General features: G+C 49.0%; 8 protein-coding genes across 8 annotated transcripts; 3 read left to right on the top strand and 5 right to left on the bottom strand.

Moving 5' to 3' along the window:
• Window positions 1–243: 243 nt before the first annotated feature.
• N7466_000984 (MCM DNA helicase complex subunit MCM5) lies at window positions 244–2,590 on the top strand (the record flags this gene model as incomplete). The annotated part of the gene is made up of 4 exons (XM_057160382.1): window positions 244–380; window positions 453–579; window positions 633–2,035; window positions 2,098–2,590. 4 exons carry the CDS (start codon window positions 244–246, stop codon window positions 2,588–2,590), a joined length of 2,160 nt encoding a protein of 719 aa, XP_057026630.1.
• Window positions 2,591–3,371: 781 nt separating this feature from the next.
• On the top strand, window positions 3,372–3,748 carry N7466_000983 (CVNH domain-containing protein; the record flags this gene model as incomplete). The annotated part of the gene is made up of 2 exons (XM_057160381.1): window positions 3,372–3,504; window positions 3,564–3,748. 2 exons carry the CDS (start codon window positions 3,372–3,374, stop codon window positions 3,746–3,748), a joined length of 318 nt encoding a protein of 105 aa, XP_057026629.1.
• A 633-nt stretch (window positions 3,749–4,381) lies between these two features.
• N7466_000982 (ribonuclease H family protein) lies at window positions 4,382–5,695 on the bottom strand (the record flags this gene model as incomplete). Its single annotated transcript, XM_057160380.1, has 1 exon — window positions 4,382–5,695. One exon carries the CDS (start codon window positions 5,693–5,695, stop codon window positions 4,382–4,384), a length of 1,314 nt encoding a protein of 437 aa, XP_057026628.1.
• A 1,288-nt stretch (window positions 5,696–6,983) lies between these two features.
• N7466_000981 (zinc finger MYND domain-containing protein) lies at window positions 6,984–7,766 on the bottom strand (the record flags this gene model as incomplete). The annotated part of the gene is made up of 1 exon (XM_057160379.1): window positions 6,984–7,766. One exon carries the CDS (start codon window positions 7,764–7,766, stop codon window positions 6,984–6,986), a length of 783 nt encoding a protein of 260 aa, XP_057026627.1.
• A 940-nt stretch (window positions 7,767–8,706) lies between these two features.
• N7466_000980 (uncharacterized protein) lies at window positions 8,707–9,834 on the bottom strand (the record flags this gene model as incomplete). Its single annotated transcript, XM_057160378.1, has 2 exons — window positions 8,707–9,650; window positions 9,723–9,834. 2 exons carry the CDS (start codon window positions 9,832–9,834, stop codon window positions 8,707–8,709), a joined length of 1,056 nt encoding a protein of 351 aa, XP_057026626.1.
• Window positions 9,835–11,468: 1,634 nt separating this feature from the next.
• Window positions 11,469–12,620, bottom strand: N7466_000979 (ribokinase; the record flags this gene model as incomplete). Its single annotated transcript, XM_057160377.1, has 1 exon — window positions 11,469–12,620. One exon carries the CDS (start codon window positions 12,618–12,620, stop codon window positions 11,469–11,471), a length of 1,152 nt encoding a protein of 383 aa, XP_057026625.1.
• A 504-nt stretch (window positions 12,621–13,124) lies between these two features.
• On the bottom strand, window positions 13,125–15,198 carry N7466_000978 (transcription factor TFIIIC subunit TFC1; the record flags this gene model as incomplete). Its single annotated transcript, XM_057160376.1, has 5 exons — window positions 13,125–14,337; window positions 14,403–14,511; window positions 14,565–14,642; window positions 14,699–14,999; window positions 15,058–15,198. 5 exons carry the CDS (start codon window positions 15,196–15,198, stop codon window positions 13,125–13,127), a joined length of 1,842 nt encoding a protein of 613 aa, XP_057026624.1.
• Window positions 15,199–16,944: 1,746 nt separating this feature from the next.
• N7466_000977 (protein phosphatase 2A regulatory subunit RTS1) lies at window positions 16,945–19,900 on the top strand (the record flags this gene model as incomplete). Its single annotated transcript, XM_057160375.1, has 7 exons — window positions 16,945–16,968; window positions 17,088–17,441; window positions 17,502–18,101; window positions 18,167–18,520; window positions 18,581–18,879; window positions 18,940–19,273; window positions 19,850–19,900. The coding sequence occupies 7 exons, from the start codon at window positions 16,945–16,947 to the stop codon at window positions 19,898–19,900; spliced, it is 2,016 nt and encodes a 671-aa protein (XP_057026623.1).
• Window positions 19,901–19,950: the final 50 nt, after the last annotated feature.

Genomic DNA, 19,950 nt, shown 5'->3' with positions numbered 1-19,950 from the left:
TGGCATTGTTTCCAAGATGTCATGCCCAGCTTCGCCCAATCGGGAAAGGCGGTAAACCCCGGATGAAGTATTACTCCGCCCCATCAATCGCTGCCTGAAGAAGCTGGCCAGAATCCACTTAACGCGTCTACTGGAAGGAACGCGTCGCGCTCGCGATTTCTATGTTCCCCCAAAAGTTCTCCTGTCTTCAAGTTTTGCAAGTCTTTCCCTCCCCACACCACCACCAACATCCCACCAAACACCATGGATAGACGCACTCCTTACACTCTGAGCGTTCTCGCGCCTAGCACAAGTGGGGGCGAAGAGTCGAAAACTGCTGTTCAAAACAGATTAAAGGACTTTGTGCTACAATTTCAGCTGGACAATGCATTCATTTACAGGTAAGCATTTTACGAGTTTTGCATATCTATTCCAACAAAGCTCGTATCCAGTGCTGACTCGAACCTCAACAGAGATCAATTACGACAGAATGTACTTGTAAAGCAATACCACTGTGATATTGACATCGCCCACCTTATCTCCTTTAATGAGGAATTGGCGCACAAACTCACCACTGAGCCCGGCGAAATCATTCCTTTGGTATGCAATATCTTTCGACCTTGCGACCCATTCTTTTTTTTAACATTGAGCAGTTCGAATTAGCCCTACAAGATTGCACTCGTCGCATTCTATTCTCTGGTGATCGAGAAATCACCCTTCCATCCCACCAACTACTTCTCCACTCCTCGGCATCGCACATTTCCATCCGTGACCTGAACGCCACCAATATCTCTCACCTGGTCCGTATTCCTGGTATCGTCATCGGAGCCTCGACCATCTCATCAAAAGCGACCATTGTTCACGTGCGGTGCAAGAATTGCGACTTCAGCCTTAATATCACTGTCGACGGTGGATTTTCTGGTCTATCCCTTCCCAGAAAATGTGGACGCCAAAAGGAACCTGGTGACCAGCCCGGCGAGGAATGCCCACTTGACCCATATGTCGTGCACCATGAAAAATGCCAGTTTGTAGACCAGCAGGTGCTCAAGCTACAGGAAGCCCCCGACCAGGTGCCGGTGGGTGAATTGCCACGCCATGTCCTGATATCTGCCGACCGGTATCTTGCAAACAGAGTCGTCCCCGGTTCGCGCTGTACCGTCATGGGAATCTTCTCCATCTACCAGGCGAAGGGTGTCAAGAAGGACGCCGCTGTGGCCATTCGCAACCCGTACCTGCGTGCCGTGGGCTTGAACACTGATGTGGATCAGACTGCCAAGGGAAATTCTGTCTTTTCAGAAGAGGAAGAGCAAGAATTCTTGGAGCTGAGCCGCCGCCCTGACTTATATGAGGCCATGGCCAGCAGTATTGCTCCATCTATCTATGGAAACGCCGACATCAAGAAAGCTATCGTCTGTCTTCTCATGGGTGGCTCAAAGAAGATTCTCCCTGACGGAATGAAACTTCGTGGTGATATTAATGTTCTCATGCTGGGTGACCCCGGTACCGCCAAGTCCCAACTCTTGAAGTTCGTTGAAAAAGCGGCCCCGATTGCCATCTACACCTCCGGAAAAGGTTCCTCGGCAGCTGGTTTGACTGCCTCTGTACAGCGTGATCATACTACACGCGAGTTCTATTTGGAAGGTGGTGCCATGGTCCTTGCTGACGGAGGTGTGGTTTGTATCGATGAGTTTGATAAGATGCGCGATGAGGATCGTGTAGCAATCCACGAAGCCATGGAGCAGCAAACTATCTCTATCGCCAAGGCTGGTATCACAACCATTCTCAACTCCCGAACATCTGTCTTGGCCGCCGCCAACCCAGTCTTCGGTCGATACGATGACTTGAAGACCCCAGGCGAGAACATCGACTTCCAGACCACCATTCTGTCCCGTTTCGATATGATTTTCATTGTTCGTGATGATCACGAGCGTGGCCGTGATGAGAAGATCGCTCGGCACGTCATGGGTGTTCATATGGGCGGTCGTGGTTTGCAGGAGCAGGTTGAAGCCGAAATTCCAGTCGACCAGATGAAACGCTATATCAGCTATTGCCGAAGGTATGTTTGAATTTTCCTAATGATCTATTATACCTTCCCTTTTTCTAACTTGCTACATTTAGTCGCTGTGCTCCTCGCCTCTCGCCTGAAGCCGCTGAGAAACTTTCATCTTACTTTGTCTCCATTCGAAAGCAAGTTCACCGAACTGAGATTGAGTCCAACGTCAAATCATCTATTCCCATTACTGTGCGTCAACTTGAGGCTATTGTCCGTATCACTGAGTCTTTGGCAAAGTTGTCACTCTCGCCTATTGCCAGCGAGGCCCATGTCGATGAGGCCATCCGACTCTTCCTCGCGTCGACCATGGATGCTGTCAACCAAGGCGATGGCCAGGGTAATAAGGACCTCAACCAGGAGGCATCCAAGATTGAAGACGAGCTCAAGCGCCGTCTTCCTGTTGGATGGAGCACCAGTCTGGCGACACTGCGTCGTGACTTTGTCGACACCAAGGGTTATTCCGAGCAAGCCCTCAACCGTGCCATCAATGTTTTGCAGCGGAGAGAAACCATCCAGATCCGCTCTGGTGGCTCTCAGATTTGGCGAAACACTGCATAAATGCTCTAATGATTGTGACATGTTGACTTCAATATACCGTGTACGTGCTATGGGTGATAGGGAACTTTCTACGACGTGCATTTATTTCAGCTACGGAGGCAAAGGAGTTAGACAGGAGTTTGCGCGTGTGATATCAAACCTGGGGTTATGTTTTTTACCCAAATGCATATTCATAATTATTCCAATCACAACCAGCGTTTTGCATGTACATAGTATAACCACTTAAAGAAAATCCCCGTACCTCATTCGCAATCCCAACTGCCAAGCCATTAACGTCGGGCTGCATGTCGTAGGTGACTCGGCAGCTGGACACTTCCGTCCAAGCTGCAGTGGGAAGTTAGGCACCAGCATTATCCGTCAAATCACTCATAGACGTGAGCACTTTTGCCAATCCACAAAGCAGTCGGTCAAGGAAGAGGTTCCCTTGGCCTGCATGCATGGTGCAACATCATTGGCGCCAAGCCAAGGCCAGCCTTACGGTCGTCTGTGGCTGGGGAAATTATGGATACATGGTGCGCCACGATAATGGAGAATCAACGGCGCACACCCAGTGAGAATTACATGATGATTTGCTTCTCGGTCATGTTGTCGGACAACAAACAGGGCTGCTGCGGGGATCCTAGTCTCAAGTCAGACTAGGTCTGGGATGGAATCTCTGGGCGCTGGGTATAAAAAGAAGCTCTTTTTCAGGTCAAGTTACTTTGAGACCAACACCATACAGTATACTTGATCTTCACTTTCATTTCTTCCAATTCTACACCTTTCATCCATTTTTGCCACGATGAGTTTCCACGAGTCAGCGGTCGATATCGAGCTTCATGATGGCCACATTCTTACGGCCAAGCTGCGAGACGGCGAGGGCGAAGAAAAAGATGCTGAAATAAACTTGAACGAGATAATCGGCAATGATAACGGTATGATGAATCTATCCTCAGTTGGATTGGTTGCGCTAACTTCTCGTTTCCTTCTCAAGGCCACTTCTCTTGGGGCGGAGAGAACTTCCGCGACAGTGCTTCTGGCGTTGAGCTTTCTATTGAAGGGGAAGGAATCCCTGTGTTACGAGCTGTCCTGACTGACCTGGAAGGGATGGAGATCGAAGCGAACGTCAACTTGGCAGAGCGTATCTCTAACAACAATGGAGAGCTGGTGTTTGTCTGATCTCGAGTGGCTAGGGGTTGGAATGCGTCCAGAAAGAAATCATCGCAAGCGTGAGAAGGGTTTCATCCCGCTAGTGTTCTTCAAATTGAAGGAATACATCTTCATACTAGTAACTCATCAACCAAATCTGAACACCAAACCACATACCTAAACCCTATTTTAATTTTATGAAAGTGCTCTTCGTCGTTGAAATGAGAAGAATGCAATCTAGACAAAGGTTGATGTCAATAGCATCGATGCCAGAACATGGAAACCTTCATTATACAAGGTAGCTTCCTCTAAGGATTCCTTTGCCTTCATTGATCATAAGGGTTACTATGCACCTGGTGATGCAGTTTAAAAGCAGCTGAGGAACTCATACGAGGTCAGTATCACCCGGCATCCAAGTATTTTCAATGTCATTACTTTGTTAGTCAAGCCTTTTTTTACGGCACACATTACCATCGTCATGTTGGATGGGATGTAACAATCACATTTTTCATTTCGATTAATTTCGATGAAACCCAAAAGAAATTCTTCCGTAGAACATAACATCAGAAGAAACACAACATCGGATTGCCATTCAACCATACTTACTCTGTTGAAATCGAGCACCAATAACACCGGCGGAATCAAGGTCACGGAAGGGGAAGATCAGGCACTCTTTGGGAATCGTATGATGATTGGTGATGCGGCACCGAATGGATATTCCCCAGGATTAAACAATCCGTGTTGTGGGACATGGGTAGGGTCGGCTGTAGTATGAATCGACATATGTGTGCTGGTGACTGGATCAGCGCTCTCCATCATATCGGGTATCGGGTTCCATTGAGAGACGGCACTCGTGGATGATGGCTGTCCTTGCATCCCACTGCGCGCAGCTTCCCTGGCTTCCTTATCGGCAGTCTGGTTTCCGAAGACTCCGTTATGGCCAGGAACCCAATGCAAATGTGTACCTGCGCCCAACTGTTGCAGATCCGTGCTAGCTTTGACAATCCTTTTGAGCAAGTAGCGTCTGATCGGATCTCTTAGAAGTGGCGTCAGGTGCGCTTTTTTGATCATTTCCAGTGATCCGCTCGAATCAGTAAAAATAAACACTTCGTGACGATGTTTTAGACTGGAGGGGTGACACTTGTGGAATAACCCAATGAACTTGTGGGCATGCGAGAGGGCAATCTCGATTCCAAGCAACTCTGCCTGGTCAGATTTCATGAAAGGTACGTCGGAGTTCTCTTTCACTGAATACCATTTTCGATGTTCGGGGTCCAGCCACACTGCTGCGGCGCCTGCTAAAGATACATCGTAATTGTTCATGACCGATCCATCTGTCCAAAATATGTAGTTGTAAACCCCATCACGAAACAACGGGACCTCGTGCATACTCAATGCCAGTCTCTTTGCTGCAGCTCGGTTTTTCTCGATCACCACTTCGCCACTGAAAGCTTCGGGGTCTTTGGCGACGGCCAAAGGAGCCCAGGACGGCTTTTTTGGTAGGGATGAAGTGCTGGTTCTTTCATTGACATGCGAATTTCGAGCTGTGGACCTCAAAGGTGCTTTCTGGTCGGCGTCAGCGGCAGCGGCAGCAAGGAAAGATGTGACTCTGTCCGGGAGTGAGGAACCGGCTGTTTGAGCCCTTGAGAATGCCCGTGAGAATGCAGACTTTATTCTCTCAACACGTTCCAATGCTGGGCCCCGGAACGCGGCCCGTATCTCATGGATCCCCGGGCTCTGCCTGTTCTGGGGAGGCCGCTGGTGGATGGCTGCTGGCTGAGCGGCTTGGTTGAGATCGATGGGGTGCGGGGGGCACCGATCTTGACTCACTGAGCGTCTGCTAGGGTTTACGTGTTTCAGAAAGTCGGAGTGATCAACTTCACCATGTGATATGACAGTCTCTGGTTCCGGTGAGGTGAGATCGATCACCATCCTCTCGAAAGTCTCTGGTTCCGGTGAGGTGAGATCGATCGCCATCCTCTCGAAGGTCAGTCGGAAGTCATGGTCTGGTCGAAGCCGGGTTGGTTGGCTTTCGATCTCTGGCTTGACAAAGATTTTCGGGCTTCGACTTCGACTTCGACTTCTTTTGGGACTTCGGCTTCTGGGATTAGGTCTTCGATTACCTCGTCTGTTCCTTCTTGACGGCATGCTTTTCTCCGGGGGGGGGGGGGGGGATATTGATCGCCTTCGTAACCCTGCTTTTCTTGCTTGAAGGTGTGATGTCAGTCATGGATGAGAGAAAAATTATAAGAAATGGAACCCGGAGTGAATAGACTTACAAGCTGGGTGCCTTGTTAAGGGGTTCAAATCACGTAGACTCAAGACAAGACTCCTTGGGAGTATTAGCTTCACCTAGCTCAACTCGAGGGCAAGCCGTGGCTTCGAGCCACGCATGAAAATGCAATGCTTTTGTTCGCAAGAGAGTGGAAGTCTGTCAAGTTTCAGGTCAAAGAAAATAGACTTGACTAAAACTCGGCGATTCCCAAATAGAAGAGGGGAGGGAGAGGGAGGGACAGGGCAAGAAAGATGGAGAGAGGGAGAGGGAAAGAGGTTGAGGAAGAGGGAGAGAGAGAGAGAGGTTGAGGAAGAAGAATAGAAAGAGGAAAGTAGATGGTGTTTGTTTCCATTTACGTGTAGCAGGACGGACGAACAAGTGGTGGACACGACAGCCCAATTCGGACGCAAACTCTTGTTGTATAGTAAACACAAGAATAGAGATCCTGCCATTTCCTTACTTTCAAAGTACTAGTATCTCGAGACCGTTCTTTCTCTGTTAGGGCATGTTGTTCATCAAACCATGTTTGTTGGCTTAGACTCGATAAACATTGAATATAAAAATACTACTAGTACAGCTTACATTGTGCTAGTAATTTCTTTTCTCGCAGGCGAATGCGAGGTTTCTAGACAGGAGACATCTTTACTTCACTGGTTGCTTCACCATTTCCGACGTTGGAAAGAGCTTCCCAATCTCCAAGTCCAAGCTTACAAATGCTTAGAACCTTCGTAAGGAACGGTTTGAACATGAAATTCCAGAATTTTAAAATTTTGTTGGCCGTAAATTGAGACTGACCTGAGCACTTGTAGTGGTTTCATATCGAACAGGTAATGTGAACGTGGATACTATTCAATGTTTATGTTGATCGTCTATGCTAAATGAAATTTGAGGCAGTAGATGTCGTGGATGTTATGCAGACTGATTGGAACTGATAGAATACATTGTCGTACAATTCACCACGAACCACTTGAGAAGTGCGATATCAACTTCTCAGGCATCGTCGCCGAGTATCTCACTCAAAATGGAAGACCACGAAGGCTGAGCTTGAATTTTGAGATGGCCACTCTCCATATCCATCTTCATACTCAAGTAACTCAATCCAGACCTTCCACCAGGCAACCCACCGGATGCGCATCCATAAATCTGCTCACTAAAGATTCGCAGCTGCATGGGCATCGACGGGCTGCCATAAAGTTTAGCAAGCTCATCTTTCTCAACAGCAGACTCCAGTCTCCAGGTTAAATCCGTCATTCCAAATGTGATGCACTTGTCGGTCTTGTCATCAGTCCACCATTCTGGCAGCAGGTCCCGTTGGCTTTCACCCTTGGTTAAAAACCGCTTGAACCCCTTCCTCAAGTCTTTAGACTTCCCATAAATTCCGTCTTCGTCGATGATGCCGCCAAACTTGGCATCGTACTCCACGCGCAGCCGGTATGTGTCAACGAGTAGCTTGTAAACGTCTGTTTCGGATCGACCGTGGAGCCATTTCTTGGCATGAAGCTGATGGAAGGGCTTGGCAATATCCACGTCCAGTGCGCGGGTAGAACCCGTAGAAGTTTGATTGCGGTCTGGTCCAGCTGGATTGCTGGTTGAAGCACGGGATTGGGTGTCAGATTTGCTGTTGCATGTCTTTTTATGCGTCTTCCAGTCAGCTTTCTGGCAATCCTTGGAACAGTAATATGCCGAGTGATAGCGAGAGCATCGTTTCAGTGAGGATTCGTTTGAGCTGATGGTGTTGCAGTATCTGCACTTGGTAGCTGGAGAATCCGACATGGCTATGAAGAGAGCTGGGCGGATTAGAGTAGGGCTATGTGGGGACAAGATGTCGGATACTCACCTTCGCTTGCTTGTTGACGACTCGGAAGTATCACGAGAGATAGAAAACAACAGAGGGGGCCGATTGGCTGATATGATCTACTAGGTTGGTAGAATGATGGGTTGATAATGGTGTCGAAATAATTTGAAAGTAGGAAAATGGCAGGACCTCTATTCCTGTGTTTGCTACTGGTATACAACAAGAGTTTGCGTCCGAATTAGGCTGTCGTGCCCACCACTTGTTCGTCCTTCCTGCTACACACGAATCGCTGGGAATGTCCGCTGAATATTCGTGATAGGTGAACGAAGTGAGGCTAGTATCTAGTAAAGGGATTCGTGTACGTGACCCGTACTCGTTAACCTTGGTTCAGCACCATGTGTGCTAGTAACAATAGCCGTTGAATGGATTCCATCTTGACTTTCTGGTGAACAAGAAATGACGAGAATGACACGGTAGAAGCAGAATTTCCCCAGCGATGAATGGCTGAGATGGCCTGTTACTGCCGAATCGATATTTGAATTGAAGTTGCGACAAACTGAAGACACAAGATGGGAGCGATTGGGTTCTTAAATAATTCATTCATTTCAATCGTTGTACCTAACTAAAGATCCAAAATAGCTAGCTAATCTTATAAGTGAACGCCCACCAGATATGACAAATGACAAACAGTGCTAAGTAATTAGTGCTTGCAAGCATCGAAAAAAAAACAAGTTAATACAAGCAAGGTGGGAACGTTGAAGGGTATTCAAAACAAAAACAAACAAACCAGGGGGGTGCCAAGTAAACAAAGGTATAACACCATTTTCCATAAATCATCATCATAAACTCCAACCCACAGTAACATCAAGAAAGGATGGAAGAAAAAGACGCCAAGACCAATGCAATGCTGATTGTAAATTAGAAGGACTCGGTCTTATCCTCCGAGGCATGAGCTGTCTCACGATCCTCCTTAGGAGCTGCCTCCTTCTTGTCCTCAAACTTGGGTGGAAGGGCAGTCTTGAGCAAAGAATCAATAGAAGTAGTGACCTCGGGCGAGCCAAAGGTCGACGGCGGCGGCATAACAGGAGTAATCTTGGCCGGAGGACCATTTTCATCATCATAAATGACCGCATACGAGAAAGCATTGCAGTCTTCGGGGTAATAATCCGAAGCTGTAAGCTCACCAAGCGGGGCGCGATCCTCTTCCATTTTCTCCACCTTGCGAGCCTCGGCAGCAGCAGCCAAAGCAATAGCCTGGCTACTGCGAGGTAGATCAATACCAAGCTCCGACGGGGGCACATTCTCCTTGCCACGCTCATCAGCGATGGAGGAGGCTTTGCCCTCGTCATCGCTGATATCAAGCACACCGGTCGAGTGCTGCATCAGGTTAGTCATCTCCTCCTGCTCGGAGTCGACATGAATATCGAAGAACCAGCCCGTCGGGGACTTGGGCGCGACAGGCTTGGGTGCAGCAGGCTTGGCCTGCACGAGAGCAGAAGCAAGGGAGAATGGCCTGGCAACGGCACGTTTGGCCGAACCAGGTCTGGCTTTGGCGATGGCCGACCGGCGGCCAGGTGCCTTGCTTGACTTGGATGGTGGAGTCCGACCAGCGGGCTTGGGCATTGGGGCCGATTTGGGAGTGGATGGGATGGTCTTCAAGGGGGTGGAGAAGCGAGATGAGACATTGTTGGTGGCGCGGGTGGAGAGGGAGATGCGGGATGCCTTGACGGGTTTGGGGGATCCCTTGGAGATTTCATCGTCATCAAGGGTGCGCTTGCGCTTGGCAGATAGGCTGCGGGTGTAGGGGTCGATATTTTCTGAGTCTTCAATGTAAATGGAGCTCTTTTTGGATAGAGATACGCCTGTGGTGGGAGGAGTTGTTAGTTTGGGGGCTGTCGAATATCAAAATCATAACAAGGGATTGGGAAGCTTACTATTTTGAATGTTTTGAAAGTTCAACTTGGAACGCATGATAGGCCGCATTCGCGGGGTGTCCAGGCTAGCAAAAGGCTGGCGAGTGGGAGGAGTCATGGTGAGAGTCGCCATGATGAAGGAGGAAATAAGGCGCGTTCGTGAATGGGGATTTGTTTTGGCGTTGCGCTAAGTGGGGGAGGAGGATTGGCGGTCTACGCTCAGACACGGATTGTAGGATCTCTTTCAAAAATAGATCAAATCTGCTGGTTTTTGTTGGATTGAGATTAGAAAAACCTGAGATAGAGAAATAAATATTGAAAAGTCGAATTAATCCAAGTGGAGGGGTAGTAAGTGCCAGTGAGGGGATGAGAGGGTATTGTAGGCTTGTAGGGAAAGAGAGGTGGATAAGTGTATACTACACTTAGTATGCACCTTAGGGATATAGTAGATTGAGAAAAGGGTTTCTGAAGAACACAGATTGAAACGAAAGGATATCTGGATTATAATAAATCACCTCGTTCTCCTTCTATAGAGTTTGGGCTTAAAAGAGGAAGGAGCAAGGAGGTCCTGGGCGGAAGGAGAGTATTTCAAGCCCCGATTCCATGCCAAAGTGCAGCGCGCGTCTTGTCGCGTTCCCACGCAAGGCGCCCTTGACCGAGATAATTGGATACCAGTCTAGACGTGGCGTTCCAATGCAGCATGGCACAATCCAATTATATCCGACCATTCTTAATGTTGCCCATTCATCGAACAATGTAAAATGTGGAATGCACGACGCGGGGACGCGCTGTACATAACCTATTTTTTACCCTTCCCAACCTCTTAAGAGCCCCTCTTAAGAGCCTCCCATACATGAGATTTCATAGAAAGGAGTGGTTAATATTGTATAATCCGATGAATATTGATCTATTACTAGAATAGCTCCACCAGGGTTAATAGTTCCCTATCTAAGACAGGTTTGCACATCTTCATTAGAAGTGACGGTAACTGTAAGAAGTAATCCCCATCTGGAACGCGTCGGGCCGGAGTCACTGGTACTTGTGCGGTGACTGCGGTCTGGTATCGAATCGCGCTTACATCACGTACAACAGAAGTATTGAATACCTCTACACGCGACACGACTCGCGTTGAAATTTCCCCTCCCTTACTTGTTTTTTCGGTTTTCATGTATAACTCTAGCCTTGTGCCAACGCATCATCCATCATTGGCCCCAATTCCATTTCGGCTAATTCGGGTTCACCTTGAAACCAAGGGTTGCAGCTTCGTGCACACCGTGTTTGAGTGGTGCAGCTTCTTGGTGATACGCACAGGGGAAATGTGATGCAATGTATGATAGGATGATAAAAAAAGGCTGGAAGAATGCTATCCTGGTAACCCCCAGATGGTTTATCTAGGCGCTCTAGAATTCACCACGGGCGACCAAGTATGGACCTCTCAGAGAGGGGGGAATTCCGAAACCCTGCGACTAGCACGGTCTCAGAGAGAGCTGAGTTTCCCGGGAATCGAGGAATTGAGGGTTCCAGAGAGATCCAGCTTTCTCCCGTCATTGCACATGCTGCTCAGCAGCACGCATTCCCCCAGGCAACGCCACACTCTCAATCTCCTAGATTTACCTACAAGGGGTAACCTACAGGGCTGATCGCAGGCAATGCACCGGTGTCCGCGTCGATCGTGCTCGTTCACTCGTGATCTAAATGATCTAATTTACATGGCGGATGCACACCATCCGAGAATTGTAAAGAAAAAAAAAATGTCACCATGCCTGCTTAAACTTCATCCTCAAATGGAATGCTGTCCATTGCACCCAACCGTTCTACGGCCCGAGCGGACGCACGCGCAGCCAGCTGCATAGCCTCGTCCATAACGGTCTTGTAGCGATATGGCTTCTCGTCATCTGTAATATCCTTTCCAGACTTGCCCTCTGCACGGCGCTGTTCGCGCCACCGCGCAACCTTGACCGCATATGCCCCCACAAAAGTATCTCCCGCAGCGGTGGTGTCCAACACCTGAGACACAGGGGCTGCTGGGAGTTCGTTAGTGAAGCGCCGGACTCCATCGCTGGGTCCAGAAGTTCCACCGTCTGTAGCACTGTACCAAACACCCTTGGCTCCCAACGTAATCAAGACGTAAGTAACGCCCAGCTTGTGGAAGTATCGCGCCACCTTCTCCTTGTTTTCCAGCTTGTCGGCATCGGGAACAATGCGGAGCAATTGCTCGGTTGGTGGGGTCATCAGCTCCGCTTCGGTCTCGTTCAAGATCAAATGATCAACGCCATAGTAGACATCCTCGGGGAGTCCACCGGGTGGAGCGGGGGCTGGGTTCAGCATAACGTCAGGGCCACGCTCAATGCCGCGCTTCCCAGCAGTGCGATTCTTCGTCTTGAACGTCGCAATTTCTCTTAAGAACCATATCACTGTGTCCACGGGTATTTCGCCTTGCATCACGATCACGTCGGGCACAGGAGCCGCGAGAGCCATGGCCAAAACGTCGGGCGTCGCTTGCATACCCTGGTAGTTTGCACCAGGAGAGAACACAATGCGATTCTCACCTCCAGAGGATGAGTCAACGATGATTACTGCCACACCAGTATATGCGTCTTCGATAACACGGACCCGTGATGGGTCTACGCCGGATTTCTCCAGAGTCGGCTTTAGCAGGGCGGAGAAGTGGCCGTCCCGTCCACCTACGGCACCGACCATCTCAACTTGGACGTCACTGTCGGTGTGAAGGCCTTCTGAGTTGGCTTGTGGCTTCGGTCGGGACATGCGTCCGCATGCAACTGCTTGGTTTGCACCCTTGCCGCCCGCGCTCTGGAAGTAGGATGACGCGGTGATTGTTTCGCCAGGGAACGGGAATCGAGGTGTTACCGACACCATGTCGGCATTGAGGGAACCGATCACTCGAATAAGAGGCGCCATGATGAATATTTTGACCACGTTGGGGAGAGAGGGGTTGGTTTGACAGACTTGTTGTAGACTTGTAGTTATTTTGGAGTCGGTGAGCTGTCGGGGATTCGGGGAGGTGGGGTTTGTAGGTGTGGGGTTAGGAACGCAATTGGTGGTAGAAGCTCAGCTTAAGCTGCAAAGATAAGCAATGCTGTATCAACGATGATGATTCGCTTTTCTGTTTCACTATTGGTTCATCAATTTTGGTTTTGGCAGGTTTTGTTGGAAGAAGAAGCGTTGGAGTGAGGTTGCGGGGGGCGCATCGAGTGGAGCATCGCCGGCCCATGGTACGTGCTTTCCTCTATAAAGGCCCAAGGGATTCAAGTTTCTTTAGGGCATCCTTGGCCTCATTTTTGCTTTCCCAGCTGTGGACTTGGGGGTTTACAATAAATCAAACTATAAATAAGTCTTTAAGCAATTTGATTTACAAAGTTTATGGTATTTTCTTGCAAGAAGACATTCCCTACGCTTGTGCACTCAGTATCCATCTTCTTCATCATCGTCCTCTACATCCTCCATCTCACTTTCTCCTTCCTCCTCTCCTCTCTCTTCCTCGGCAGCCTCCCTGGCCGCTAATGCAGCTGCAACCTGCTTCTCGAGTATCTCTGCCTTTTCCATCTCTTCTTCTTCGCCTTCGCTCTCCGTTTCTCTCGAGACTGCCTCTTCATGCTCATCCATCTCCACCTCTTGCCTCTGCGCCAATTTAGTCGCACGTGTTCCTCTGCCCTTCAATTTCCTCTCCTCTCCCTCCCTATCCTTCGCATTGACCCGCCTCCAATGTGGAGCACTCTTGATAGAAGCCCGAATATCCGTTGCCAAAGAGATCTCCTTGGGGGTTGAGGTACGTGGGTCGACCTGGAAGTTGGCAACTACATCCTCCTCCGTGTCAACAAAATTAGGAAATGCAGCAACCTTCAAGTAATCTGCGTCGTCTGGCTCGTAGCCTTCCATTAGACATGCAATCTTGGAACGCATGATAATCTTCAATTTGCCCATAGTACCGCTTCCAAACCACCCATCCGAGACAATCTCACAGGTCTCTCGTACGTGGGGCTCGGTATGGCTTTCTTCCGGTGGGTAAAGGAGGCCTTTGAGAATTGGATCGGTGATATCGCAGGCCATCCAAATTCTTCCATCTTTATGGAGGGGCAAGCGTCCCGTAAAGAGATAGCTATCTCTGGACTCTGGAATCTCGATCCGAGTTTCCGGATCCAAACGGGCGTATCTATCGCGACGGACGTTACCCCCATTATCTCGGCCGATATCAGATTCACCAGGCATGATGCGAAACATGAACGTCTGGTAGTCCCGATACTCTGGAGATTTGCGCGGATCAACGCCGAGCTTGATGATCGCATCCCGCCATGGTCCCGCTCGGAATATGTATCCTACGTAAGGGATTGCGAGGCGAAGCAGGTAGCGTTGTTCGTCTGATTGGAGTAAGTTTCTAAGAGCGCGGCGTGTCCAGATAGGACGCTTTTCGAAGATTTCGGTGATAAATTCGATGACTCTGCGAAGGGTGACTTCAAGGGTGTGGATTGGTTGAAGACCTTCTTGAGGCTTGCTGGGGACTTCAGCGACATCGTGTGCTATAAGATGAGTTCGGATAATGGTCGGTTTTTGGATGTTCTCCGTGACAATTCGCCCAGATTCATCCAGAGTTTGTTTAACGCCCGGATTTTGGCGGTACCTGAGGATGACATTCAGTTAGTTACTTGAGAGCCGTCTGTTCATTTTGCATAGGTTTACACTTACATGTAGATGAACGGAACTTGTTCGTTACTGAGCGATGGAGGCGGAATGATATCTGCATATGTAGTAGCACCTTTCGCCATGTCGATATCAAATCTCTTCAGCTTTTCCACTGCTCTTATCTTAGCTCAGATCGTGTATTAATTTGATCCCAAATTCACTCACACTCGTATGGGACAATATGATCTCGGAACTTTTGGGTGAATACACTATTGGTAGTCGAGTAGACAAAGTCCGGCATTCCTATTAAGGGTCAGTTTGCCGAATATCAACGATATGAAGCGGAATTTTCAACAAACCTCTAAAAACATGAGTGCGCTCAACTTTCCCGACAGGTTGGATCGTGTATCGGGAGGCGTTATCACGAAGGCAACGCATTAAATCTTTGGATGTACGCCGAGCGCTAGGCTCCCCTTCCGGGGCAGCAGTGAAGGGATCGTTAGATCCTCTCTTGCGCTTCCGACCAGTCTGTTTGGGTACTGTCACTTGGAGCAAGATGTTATTGGTTTGGCTGACTGTAGATATCAGAGGTCGGGCCATGGCATCTTCCGGTCGCAATAGCAGACGCGCAGGAGCATCAGCTCGAACTGGGTTCATCAACTAAACCGAGTCAGTATGAGAACTTGTTTGGAGTTCATTCTTGAAAAGTTCTTCTCACTTTGCCGATTGCTGCATTTCCTTGCAATGTATCTATAGCTTTTTCGATGTTGCGAATGATGGCAGGGTGCTCCACGCTGACCAGCTGTCGAGACGGAATATTGTATGACGGGGCCGTTCTGGCCTCTCTGGATGTGTCCATTTTGGTGGTTATTAGGTATTGTTTGGAACAAGAAGAGAGAGAAGAGAAAATCAGGAATGTTATGACCAATGGTGATGGGGGTCGTGTTGAACTTGTCAGGGCGTTCTCTATGACGCGGAAGTAGGGAGAATTCAATGTTAATCCTCAGTAGCTCACTTCAGGATCCTTCAGATCTCTGTGCCGTACTGAAATCTTGGAAATTTCAGTATTTTTCAACCTAGGTAATGGTTTAGTACAACAAGACTTGAACTTGTTTCTCGTTGCCAGCTCTATTATGTTATAACATTGACAGCCAATCTTCTTCGACGAAGCAAATTGAGGAAGATCGGATATGATGACTAATCACTATGTTCCCACCTTAACGAAGGTGAGAGTTGCAGGTTGTCAAGTTGAGCTCGTGCCATCTTAGAAGAAATGTGGAGTTATCTCTCGAGTGAGATTCCCATCCATTTACCGTTCAAATATCTAGTAGGTAGTACCCGTGGATGTACCTAGGCTTGTAAACCATCCATCTCTCAAACTCCGTATGTACTTGGGTAATTATAAATGTTCAAGGATCTGCAATTGTTTAAGGATCTTTTGTCGCGGAAGTATATATCTCGGGGCTTACTCTTAGCGTCCCACTTTCAAGGATTCGAGTTCGCCACCCAAGTAGATGCTAGTAATTTTTTTTTTTAACTTGGAATATTTTTAAGCTATTTTCCAAACCTATAGAATCAACATGCACAGAAGTTGCCAAATTCCCAACCCATCAACTTCAATGTTGGAAATCGCTGGAAATTGCCCCTGTTATCCACGTGACAATGACATAAGCGTCAAGAAACGGGAAAACGCATACAACCAAAGGGCCATGATGATTGTGAGTCCTTGAAAAAAGAATAACTATATCAAGATCTCGATTAATTTGTATCGGTAGTAAAAGCCTTGAAAATTTAGGATTTGAATGCATCATAATATCTGTAGTAGATAATCCCTTCTCTTTCTGAATGTACTTGTACCTGGCTGCAGCCCCTCCCATCACCATCACGGCCAGGAGAACCCGCCTTTCCCTTCACCTACACCCGCTTCCTCTCCACCTTTCGACCCAACCACTTTCCTCCCTATCTGCACCACCCGATCCTTGATCTACCGATCCTCTCTGTTGCCATTATTGAGATCAGTTGACCCAGGCCTTGGTCGTGGGTTTCCAATCGGGTGGCTCTGGCGCTTTCTTAAATCCCCCCCGCTCCCAGCCTACCACTAAGCGACACGGAGATCCTTCTGAGCGGATCAAGTAACGTCCACCCCCATATCGACCTCTACACTGCTCGGCAAGTCACCTTTATCCCCGACACGTCAATTGTTCTATCTCGAGCCACAAGAGGTATGTTTTGCCTGTGCCCTGCTTTTGCCTTTATCTGGCTCCGTCTATGCCCCCCCAATATCCAAGCGTCCTGCCCCGTGCGCGTGCTGCGACATCGCCCATTCAGAACCATCGAAGTTGGCCGCCATTGAGACCCAACTACCCTTCTTTGGAACTGTCTGGTTTCAATCGCGCCGATTTTGCTTACTCCGCCCAAACGGCTACTCCTCTATCTGCCATGATAAAAAGCGCTCATACGTTGTCTCTGCTAGGTCGATCGATACCGAACACCCAACCCCCTCGTGGCTGATCCGAGTCGCTCTGGCGAGAGTGCAGCGCTTTGGCTGCACTAGCACTGATACCCCTAGTGGATTACATGTGGCATTCTTCATAATACTGTAAAGATGAAGGGATTCAGACAGAGAGTGGTGAGTTCTCCTGTCTTGTGTGCTTCTCACCGCACGATCATCCCCTCCCCCACCATGCAGGTGGTGACTTACAGCCCCCCTTGCTCGCAGACAGGCTAACAAAGTCCCTTTGATGCTAGCATGAGCAGTTGTCGCGGGCAAAGGATGCCAACAAATCATCGAAGAAGAAGGACTCCAACTCCGCACCACAACAACAGGCGTCCCTCGGCATCCATCCTCCACAGCAGTCGGCATCCCCGAACCAAGGTACACCGACATCATCCACAACATCTCTGAATGATGCACGAGGAAAGTCACCAGATGATGCCTCCCCGGCAGTAACTCCCTCAGGGGCCGCGGCCGGCGCACCGGCTCAGCATTTCATAGCCCAAGGGGCTGGGATTGCCGGTCAGCCGGTGACCAATGGTCCAGGTACCCCAACGAGACAGGGCCAGCCAGTAGCACCAAGCGTGATAATCAGCCCCAGTGCTCCGGTACGTTCATACTTCTCAGATACGATGTTTGACATGAACTAATGTGACCGGTTCCTTTAGCACCCCCCTCCCCCAGGTGCCGCCGAGACCATGCCCGGAGATCTAGCCCCTCCCCGGAAATCCCATGTCTTCGACCGCCTCCAAACTACCCCCAAGGACATGTCGGAAGGAATCCGGACCCCCAAACGGCAACATTCTTCGCGGTTTGACATCTCCGATCAGCGCCAGAGAGAGTTAGAGAAATTGCCGGGCTTCCACGAAGTCGCCCCGAACCGGCGCCAGGATCTTTTCATGCAGAAAATCGACCAGTGTAACATTATCTTTGATTTCAATGATCCTACCGCGGACATGAAGTCTAAGGAGATCAAGAGGCTGGCACTCCATGAGCTCTTAGATTATGTCGCCAACAATCGGTCCGTCATAACAGAGCCCATGTATCCTCGTGTTGTGGAGATGTTCGCCAAGAACCTGTTTCGCCCGATTCCTCCTCCAATGACTCCCCAAGGAGAGGCATTTGATCCGGAGGAGGACGAGCCTGTTTTGGAAGTGGCCTGGCCACATATTCAGGTTGTTTACGAGTTTTTCTTGCGATTTATCGAGAGCCAGGATTTCAACACAAACATTGCGAAGGCACATATCGACCATCAATTCGTGCTTCAGGTAAATAACCATCTTCCTTCTCCCCTTTACCCAAGGAGTTGATCGCTAATATATTTCTCGTATAGCTGCTAGATTTGTTTGACTCGGAGGATCCTCGGGAACGTGATTTCCTGAAGACAACCCTACACCGGATCTATGGCAAATTCTTGAACCTGCGGTCATATATCCGACGATCAATCAACAATGTTTTCTTCCAGTTCATGTACGAAACAGAGAGACACAACGGCATTGCTGAATTGCTCGAGATTCTGGGCTCCATCATCAATGGCTTTGCGCTCCCACTGAAGGAAGAGCACAAGCTATTTTTGACCCGAGTTCTTCTTCCTATGCACAAGGTCAAGAGCCTCAGCATGTACCACCCACAACTGGCCTACTGTATTGTACAGTTCTTGGAGAAGGACTCCACGCTCACAGAAGATGTACGTGGCTTTGAAGGCCCCCAAATTTATTGCTGTGTGCGCATGCTAACCGAAATCAAGGTTGTTCTTGGATTACTGCGCTATTGGCCGAAGACTAACAGCACCAAGGAGGTCATGTACCTCAACGAGGTTGAGGATATTTTCGAAGTGATGGATCCCGCTGAATTCGCCAAGGTGCAAGAGCCTCTTTTCCACCAGCTTGCGAAGTCAGTTGCCAGCCCGCATTTCCAGGTTGCTGAGCGTGCTCTCTACTTCTGGAATAACGAGTATTTCTGCAACCTTGTCAGCGACAATGTGGAAACCATTCTTCCGATCATGTTTGCTCCACTCTATGAAAACTCCAAGGGTCACTGGAATCGGTATGTGTTGTTCAAATGAGAAAAATAGGTGAAGATCACTAATTTACTTTCTGTCAATAGGACAATCCATAGCATGGTGTACAACGCCATGAAGATGTTCATGGAAATCAACCCCCAGCTCTTCGATGAGTGCTCTCATGAGTACACTGAACACCAGAATAACGCAGACCAGCGTGAAAGGACTCGACAGGATCGCTGGGACTTGATCGAGCAACAAGCTAAGCGTCAAAACGGAGCCCCAGCCCTACCGCCCGCTCCTAGCCTCAATGTGCCTGAGCCAATCGATGAAGTGGAAGCCATGACAACCGACAGCCAAAAGCGGCTGAATAATCTGAAGCTGGAAGAATCCGAAGCCCCCAAGGAGCGACCTGCTCGAGAGGGAACCCCCACTTCGGTAAGTCCCGTGCATTCATGATCTTGCATCGATGCTCTCCAGATCTGCGCACTCCCACCCTATGCGGGTCTCCGTTCTTCTGCCTTTCTATCTTGCCTCTTTATGACCCTTGATATTTGTCGTTTGCTAAGAGGCCATCCCCCGAGTACAGCCAGCGTGATTCTAACGTGGAAACGTCCGTTTTGCTCCAGACACGACGCCGTGGTTCTATTCGCGGTTCTCGGAGACGACGGAGTGGCAGCGGCAGTGAGATACGTCCGCGACGGCGTTCGGTTGGCAGTGGTACCAGTGCAGTCAATGTACAGATCCTGCATCGAAGCAACTCTACCAAATGATTTGTCGTGGTTATCTGGGGGGCTGGTGATTGATATGTGACTTTCGTGGATTTTCTGCAACTAAATGGCATAGCGAGCACGGGCTGCAACGATGTTTCTGTGATTTTCGACTTCGCCTGGAATAATGCCCACTGTGCCTGCTCTTTTGATTTTATTTGCAGTTTCTTGTTCTCAGTTTCTTTCCTATTTTGTGTACATGGATTTCTTTGATATTTCCCCTTCTATGATCGACTCCCTATAGGGTGTGATCATGGAGCGGACCTCTGAGTTGGACCCCGTCTTAGAACCGTGATCGGGTATGGAAAATGGGTGTGAATGGCGTTTCCATCCGTCAATCTTTTA

Source organism: Penicillium verhagenii, assembly GCF_028828195.1.
Source record: "Penicillium verhagenii strain IBT 33310 chromosome Unknown utg000002l_segment0_segment0, whole genome shotgun sequence".
NCBI classification, from domain to species: domain Eukaryota; kingdom Fungi; phylum Ascomycota; class Eurotiomycetes; order Eurotiales; family Aspergillaceae; genus Penicillium; species Penicillium verhagenii.
Note: the sequence above shows the minus strand (reverse complement) of the source record. Positions and strands in the feature narration are given on the sequence as shown.